Source organism: Cyprinodon variegatus, unplaced genomic scaffold, assembly GCF_000732505.1.
Source record: "Cyprinodon variegatus isolate N-32 unplaced genomic scaffold, C_variegatus-1.0 Scaffold1114, whole genome shotgun sequence".
Taxonomy (NCBI): Eukaryota; Metazoa; Chordata; class Actinopteri; order Cyprinodontiformes; family Cyprinodontidae; genus Cyprinodon; species Cyprinodon variegatus.
Genome location: NW_015151567.1, coordinates 88,205 through 96,902, shown reverse-complemented (window position 1 = coordinate 96,902; position 8,698 = coordinate 88,205). Strand labels below are relative to the sequence as shown.

The following is an 8,698-nucleotide window of genomic DNA, read 5'->3' as shown; positions in this document are numbered from 1 at the left end:
TTATTTAAATATTTAATAATAACAGTAATAATTAGGAGGATTTAGTATTTGTAAAGTAATATTATAGATATAGGTAAATAAATATAAGTTTCTTTTTGAATAGGGCCATTCTGATCCACACTCCTCACCAGTTGGTGGCGGTAATGCGCACCGAAAAGATGTTTGCCAACCGCCATTAAACGCAACAACAAGACAAGACTCGATCATTTGGATCATCTGACAGAGAGCTAAACATTTTTACCACATTTCTACCAACAAGAGCTGCTGATGAGGTCATCACAGAGGCTGAAAAAAACATCAGGCTGCTGGAAAACTGCTGGCAGCCTCCGATAAAACACCCAGGAAACGGTAGGAAGCTACTAAAAGATGGGTTATTGTTTGGTTCTTTCGGGTTTAGGGGGGCAGCAGCCTCATGTTTGGGCCGCTACAGAGTGACTGGTTTTAGGGCAGCTGCTCTCTGTTGACTCGCTGCTACTCGATGCACTGCGGCGGCCGGCCGGCCAGCCTCCACGACCGTCAAGCCATCACTGGCTTTTTATGGGTCACGCATACACTATGGAATACGGTACCAACGCTGGCTTTTCAAAATAAAACCCACAAGTTTAACCTTCATTAAAAATAATTAGTTAAATTTACACCCCTTTGGTCTAAAAAGTAGCCAATTTCTTATGTTTCTGTGGATATGGATATATGAGAATTATAATGTTTTTTTTTTCTATTATATTACATGGTTAATTTGTGCACTTTATACCAGAATGCAGCTTTATTTTTACCTAAAAACCTTGTTTCCAGTTACTGATTTAACTTCAGGGTGACAGTATGGCACCCCTTGAATCTTCTCAGCAAATATCAAGATCTGGTGTGAAATTAAAAAATTAAAGCTTCTTAAAATTTGAAAAATTATTAACTTTAATCTAATTTGCTGTCAGTTTTTGTAAGAAACCTACTGTTTCCAGTCACTGATTTTGCTTCAGGCTGACAGTAGGGAACTCATAGATGCTTCTAACCAAATATAATCCAGATGTGGAACTTCAAACTTCTCCTGATTTTTACATTAGGTTATATATTGTGAGGTTGTTCAACTTCAAAAGCAATAAAATAAGCTAATATCAAATAATTTAAATGTCAATTTTTGTATATTTTGATTCTGTCTGACCAATACTAGGGCTACTGAAACAGTTAATCAGATAAATCGGTTATTAAAATCATCGTCGACTAATTTAGTAATCGATTATTTGTTAATTGGAGTATTGAGACTCTAAAACATGCCTTCAGCTGACAGAGCGACCCACTTAGAGCAGGAATTATAACAAGATTGGAAAAAATACAAAAAAACCACATTTTGCATTTAAGAAAAAAAATAACATTTTCGTCTATCCACATGCTCTATCCCAAACTCCTCAAGTGGAAAAGTTTTAGTTTCACCTGGTTTAATTTAGTAAAATTCTTTTTTTTCTTTTGAGTTTTTACGGCACTAGTGGCTCGTTTTTTCGACAGTAGGCTGACAGGAAAGGGGGAATAAGAGAAAGGGAGAGACATGCGGCAAACGACCACAGGTCAGATTCGAGGTCGGGTCGAGGACTAAAGGGCAGATTAGACTTCTGCAGACGCACACATCAAATGTCGCTTGGGTCTGGTTGTTAACCAGTTTTGCTGGTATTCTTCCGCACCGTCGGTCTCCAATTTCTAGGCAGTTTCCCGCCAAAGCGCAAGGAGGAGCCTATTCAAGAGATCACAAGAATAGAATTTGTCTGAGGCATCGTACAAGTGGTTGTACTTCCGAACCTCCTCCCTTAACCTTTTGCCATAGTCGTCCATTGTTCCTCGGTTTTTAAAAATGGCGCGCCCCGGCACCGAATCGAGAAGGACGACCACACAGACAGCCTCAAAGGCAAACCAAGGACCAATCACAGCTGCTTTCTGTTAGCATTCTAACTACTGCGCCAACCTGCACACCCCAGTAAAAATCTCCTTTATGGAATCCTTGGCTATCCAATTATCAATCAATTATTCGAAAAAAATAATCGATAGATTAATAGATTTGCAAAATAATTGTTAGTTGCAGCACTAGATAATACTAAACATCCCTGACTTGACCCTGAGCTCTACACCAGTAGAGCCTATTTTTTTATCTATTTTTTCTAAGTTACAACCTTGTTTTATAGAACCTGGGCCATTTCACACAGTGACTGCATTCTGCATGAATAGTGACCATCATCACAATGTTGTTGTCTATTAACATCGACTCTATAAAGTTAAATTGAGTTTGAAAATGCTTTATCAACATTTTATTTGATCATATTTACACATTGATTCAAGTGTCTTTTTCACAAATATACATTTAGAGTTGTCTGCTGCCAATATAAATGCTATTTTTATTTATTCTGTACAAAAAGGTCCCCATTTACCAATTTAAAAAAACAAAGGGTAAGATCTGGTCTCCATTTAAGTCATCTCTATTTTCTGAATAATAAATAAATTTCCTCCTTATACGCTTGAGAATTGGGAAATTTATACATTCTGGCGGGCATTATTTAGCCTGACGTAGTCCGACTCAATTCTAGTCAGAATGAGTCTGATGCTGCTCCATGGAGCTGTGATTATGGGGCGTGTTTCGAACGAACCAGGAAAAAAAATGCCTCTGCACTTAATTGGATAGACCTACAACCAATAAGAGCAACGGAGTGCGTGACGTATGTTAAGCNCTAAAAGTCTTCCGTTCTGCTAATCAAACCTCAGATTAATATGTGGTTTCCATTTTCTACCTTTGGTCTTCCTGGCTGTTGTTTGCTCTCTCTTGCCCTCTCCTTGCATGATCTTTTCTTTTTTTTCCTCTCTTAATTTTGGAGTTAAAGGAAAAACATATTTAGGATTGAAAACCTCCCAGGAAAAAAAACTTGTAAGGTTTCCTACACAGCTTAATATATTCTTACCTCGGATCAGTGCATAAATATGCAACATTTTTCTCTGGCCATTTTGTTTTCTGCAACAAAGTAAGCAGTTTGAAAAAAAAACTTTATTTCATCTTCATGCTGCACCTGCGCATCGTGGATAGCTTTTGGCCATAACGTTTTTAGCTAAATCTTCCTCACGTTTCCTTTTGAGCTTGAGCCAGTTATGCTAAAAAGTATCTTTCTGCTGCTTAGCGTTATTGACGCTTAAAGTTCGGCCCTACCTGGGTCAATCCCGACATCACTGGGTCCGGCATTGCTTTTGATTTGCGTTGTTTCTTTAGAAGCTGGTTCCTCTGTTGATACGGCGATATATTTTTGCATTTTAGCCACCAATCCATAATTATAATATTTTAAAGGTTAAAGACATTAAATATAACCACCGGTTTGCTAGCCAAAAACTACATTGTGATTTAAGAAAAGAAGAGCGTGCACCAGTGAGTATTGAAGATGTTCTTCTTCCTTTAAATCCGAAAACATCAGCATGTGTAGCCACACATTGCCAGGATTTTTTAAAAGAAGGAATTTCCCGCATTATAATATCCGTATTTGTGGGAACGGATGAGATAATGCGCTATTCCAGCTATAGCAGTGATTTTCAGGTCCTGACTTTTGCACCAAAGCGCTGTCCAACTCACTGAATCTGGTTCTGGTGGTTTTGAGAATGAGAAAATGGCGCAGTTGCTGTTTGGATCCAAAACTAAAAAACAGTTTGATATTAAGTTACAAAGACTGGTGGAAATTATATCATCTGCTACATTCTGTGTGCTTCAAACAAATTTACTGAACAAAGTCATTTATCAATGTGACATGAAGTCTTTTATCAAGAAATTTAATCGTATAATTTGAAAAAAGATTTAAATAAGGGGGGGGGGTTGATCTAAAGGACATGAGTGAGAAAATCTGAATGTTACTCTTGTTAAATATAATCTGACTAATAATCTGTGCCTCTGATTGTTGATTTTTGTTTTTTTTAAATTGCTATTAAATTAGAAATAAATAGTTTCCCAAACTAAGGCCCAGGTTAGACCAGGATCCATAGTGATACCCAGGAAAGTGGAATTAATGTATATTAAAAATCTNGGGAGAGACATGCAGCAAAGGACCACAGGTCCGATTCAAACCCGGGTCGCCCGCGTTGAGGACTAAAGGGCAGATTAGACTTCTGCAACCGCACTCATCAAATGTCGCTTGCTTCTGGTCGTGAACCAGCTTCTGCACCGTCTGTGTGGAATTTCTAGGGACGCACAGCAGTTTCCCCCTAAAGCGCAAGGAGGAGCCTATTCGAGAACTCACGAGAACTTCGGTGGATGGTCAAAAGAACTTTTTTTTGGCAGAGACCTTGGCATCTTTATAGATTTTGTCTGAGGCATTGTACAAGTGGTTGTACTTCCGAACTCCTCCCTCCCTTAACCTTTTGTTGTAGTCGTCCATTGTAGTTGTTCCTCGGTTTTATAAAATGGCTCTCAAAATGGTATCGGGGCCCTATTTGTCGGTATTTGCCAATACCATAATTTTAGTGCTGGATTGGGGCCCCGCCAGATTCTGGTATCTGTATTGGTGCAATACTAATTATTACGTAATGTCTAAAAGTCTTCCGTTCTGCTAATCAAACCTCAGATTAATATGTGGTTTCCATTTTCTACCTTTGGTCTTCCTGGCTGTTGTTTGCTCTCTCTTGCCCTCTCCTTGCATGATCTTTTCTTTTTTTTCCTCTCTTAATTTTGGAGTTAAAGGAAAAACATATTTAGGATTGAAAACCTCCCAGGAAAAAAAACTTGTAAGGTTTCCTACACAGCTTAATATATTCTTACCTCGGATCAGTGCATAAATATGCAACATTTTTCTCTGGCCATTTTGTTTTCTGCAACAAAGTAAGCAGTTTGAAAAAAAAACTTTATTTCATCTTCATGCTGCACCTGCGCATCGTGGATAGCTTTTGGCCATAACGTTTTTAGCTAAATCTTCCTCACGTTTCCTTTTGAGCTTGAGCCAGTTATGCTAAAAAGTATCTTTCTGCTGCTTAGCGTTATTGACGCTTAAAGTTCGGCCCTACCTGGGTCAATCCCGACATCACTGGGTCCGGCATTGCTTTTGATTTGCGTTGTTTCTTTAGAAGCTGGTTCCTCTGTTGATACGGCGATATATTTTTGCATTTTAGCCACCAATCCATAATTATAATATTTTAAAGGTTAAAGACATTAAATATAACCACCGGTTTGCTAGCCAAAAACTACATTGTGATTTAAGAAAAGAAGAGCGTGCACCAGTGAGTATTGAAGATGTTCTTCTTCCTTTAAATCCGAAAACATCAGCATGTGTAGCCACACATTGCCAGGATTTTTTAAAAGAAGGAATTTCCCGCATTATAATATCCGTATTTGTGGGAACGGATGAGATAATGCGCTATTCCAGCTATAGCAGTGATTTTCAGGTCCTGACTTTTGCACCAAAGCGCTGTCCAACTCACTGAATCTGGTTCTGGTGGTTTTGAGAATGAGAAAATGGCGCAGTTGCTGTTTGGATCCAAAACTAAAAAACAGTTTGATATTAAGTTACAAAGACTGGTGGAAATTATATCATCTGCTACATTCTGTGTGCTTCAAACAAATTTACTGAACAAAGTCATTTATCAATGTGACATGAAGTCTTTTATCAAGAAATTTAATCGTATAATTTGAAAAAAGATTTAAATAAGGGGGGGGGGTTGATCTAAAGGACATGAGTGAGAAAATCTGAATGTTACTCTTGTTAAATATAATCTGACTAATAATCTGTGCCTCTGATTGTTGATTTTTGTTTTTTTTAAATTGCTATTAAATTAGAAATAAATAGTTTCCCAAACTAAGGCCCAGGTTAGACCAGGATCCATAGTGGTACCCAGGAAAGTGGAATTAATGTATATTAAAAATCTGTCCTCCAAATTCTCTCACTCAGTCCCCAAAGACTGTTTTAAACATTTATTTTCTTTCTAACACATACCAATAAAGCTATCTGCTCACTTGTTAATTTACCCAGTTCTAATAACATTTAGTGCCATTTATTTACTAATAATAATTGAACACATTAAAGAAATTTACCTCTGCATTTAACCCATCCCCTTGGGGAGCAGTGGGCTGCCATTGTGAGGCGCCTGGGGAGCAGTGTGGGTTTAAGGGTCTTACTCAGGGACCCAGAGTGGTAGTCTGTGGAGAGTGGGGTCGAAGTCAAAACCTCAGGATTCCAAGCTCTCTGCCCTAACACTAGAACACCACTCCACATCTAATGTTTGCACGTTTCATTACATTTAAATCTTGTTTAATGAAACTGCAATTAAATTATAAATATGAGACTGGGATGTTTCCAATGTTAGTTAAGACCCAGGAAAGTTAAATTAATTCATGTTGACACTTTGAGCTAGCAATTGGGAAAGATTTTGATTGAATTATAATTGTTATCTATTTTTCTCGTTTACAGAACTCAAAGACCCACATGTCTCAAATGAAGAAGAAACTTTGACCATCCAACAGCTGTTACCAAGGAAGGAGGTCCAGTTCTGACCCGACGGAAGTCATGCCTCAATACACTGAAGATCAGATGGAACCAGATAATCGATCTGCTCCAACTAAACTGGGCGAACCGGGACCTTCGTGGGTTAAAGATGAACACCCAGAGCCCCTGCTTATTAAAGAAGAAAATGAGGAACCCCAGGCCACATGGGTTAAAGAGGAGCTTAAGGAGTTAGAGATGGAACTGAGTGAAAAACAGGATGAACAAGAACCTCCATGGGTTAAAGATGAAGAGCCAGAGCCCCGAATTATTAAAGAAGAAAATGAGGAACTTCAGGTAACATGTGCTAAAGAGGAACAGGAGGAACCAGAGTTTCCACTGATTGAAAAACAGCATGAAACAGGAACTCCATGGATTAAAGAAGAGGATGAACAAGCATCTCCACCATTTAAACTAAAGGAGGAACCAGATTCTTTACAGCTGACTGAATATTTACCACATAGAGAGGACCAGAAGGATCTGCATTGCAGTCAGGAGGAAGAACAGCTTCACCACAAGCAATCCATCACTTTTATGGAGACTTTCAGCCATCAGGAAGTGGATTTGACTGAAACAGAACCAGGAATTCAGCAGCATTCCTTTCATATCTCTCCTTTAGTTGAGACACAAGATCAGCAAGGAAGATGCTCCACTCTGTCAGAGAATAACTCTCAAACTGAAAGAAACAATACTTCTTTCAAATGTGATATTTGTGGAAAATTTTATAAGAATAAATATAACTTGAAACAACATTACAGAGCCCACACTGGGGAGAAACCTTTTCCATGCAAGACGTGTGGAAAAGGTTTTTTTCGGAGAAGTAGTTTAAACGTTCACATCAAAACCCACACTGGTAAGAAACCTTTTATATGCAAAACATGTGGGAAAGGTTTCCCTTGTATTAATGATTTAAATGTTCACAACAGAACCCACACAGGTGAGAAACCTTTTGCATGCGAGACATGTGGAAAATGTTTTTCTCAGAATAGTCATTTACACGCTCACATCAGAACCCACACTGGTGAAAAACCTTTCACATGCAAAACATGTGGAAAAGGTTTTGTTTGTAGTAGTGAATTAAATGTTCACAACAGAACGCACACCGGTGAGAAACCTTTTACATGCAAGACGTGCGGAAAAAGTTTCTCTCAGATAAGTCATTTAAATGTTCACATCAGAACCCACACTGGTGAGAAACCTTTCACATGCAAGATATGTGGAAAAGGTTTTTGTCATACAGGTGGTCTAAACGTTCACATCAGAACCCATACAGGTGAGAAACCATTTATATGCGAGACATGTGGAAAAAGTTTTGCTGTGAGAAGTTGTTTAAATGTTCACATCAAAACCCACACTGGTGAGAAACCTTTTACATGTGAGAAATGTGGGAAAAAATTTTCTCGGATAAGTCACTTAAACGTTCACATTGAAACCCACAGTGGGGAGAAACCTTATAAATGCAAGATATGTGGAAAGAGTTTCTCTCAAATTGCCAATTTTAATCTTCACCTCAAAAAGCACAAGTGTGGGAAAGTTTTTCCGTGTAAGACATGTAAAAAAAGTTTCTCTCAGATGAGGCATTTACATAACCACATCAGAACCCACACTGGTGAGAAACCTTTTACATGCGAGATGTGTGGGAAGAATTTTTCTCAGAGTAGTAGTTTAAATGTTCACATCAAAACCCACAGTGGTGTAAAACCTTTTCCATGCAAGACCTGTGGGAAAAGTTTTTCTAAAAAAAGTCGTTTAAGTGATCACATCAGAACCCACACTGGTGAAAAACCTTTTTTATGCAAGACATGTGGAAAAAGCTTTTCACATACAAGTAGTCTAAATAGTCACACAAGAACCCACACTGGTGAGAAACCATTTTCATGTCAGACATGTGGAAGAAGTTTCTCTAGGAGAAGAAATTTAAATATTCACATTAGAACCCACACTGGTGAGAGACCTTTTACATGTAAGACTTGTGGGAAATGTTTTTCTCGAAATGGTAATTTAAACACTCATTTAAGAACCCACACTGGAGAGAAACCTTTTACGTGCAAGACATGTGGGAAAAGTTTCTCTCAAAATAGCAGTTTAAATACTCATGTAAGAACCCACACTGGAGAGAAACCCTTTATTAGCAGCACACGTGGAAAAAGTGTTATGCAGTCTAGTCATTTCAATTTTCAAAACCCACACTAGTGAGAAACTTTTAACATGCAAGACAA

General features: G+C 38.2%; 1 protein-coding gene across 1 annotated transcript; it reads left to right on the top strand.

The window, feature by feature from the left end:
• The first annotated feature begins 190 nt into the window (after positions 1-190).
• LOC107101569 (oocyte zinc finger protein XlCOF6-like) lies at positions 191-8,688 on the top strand. Its single transcript, XM_015400523.1, has 2 exons — positions 191-348; positions 6,408-8,688. The coding sequence occupies exon 2, from the start codon at positions 6,504-6,506 to the stop codon at positions 8,670-8,672; it is 2,169 nt and encodes a 722-aa protein (XP_015256009.1). The 5' UTR covers positions 191-348; positions 6,408-6,503; the 3' UTR covers positions 8,673-8,688.
• The last annotated feature ends 10 nt before the right edge of the window (positions 8,689-8,698 follow it).

Excerpts from the sequence above, each read along its gene's own strand:
- LOC107101569 (XM_015400523.1), top strand. The coding sequence starts at position 6,504 with ATGCCTCAATACACTGAAGATCAGATGGAACCAGATAATCGATCTGCT.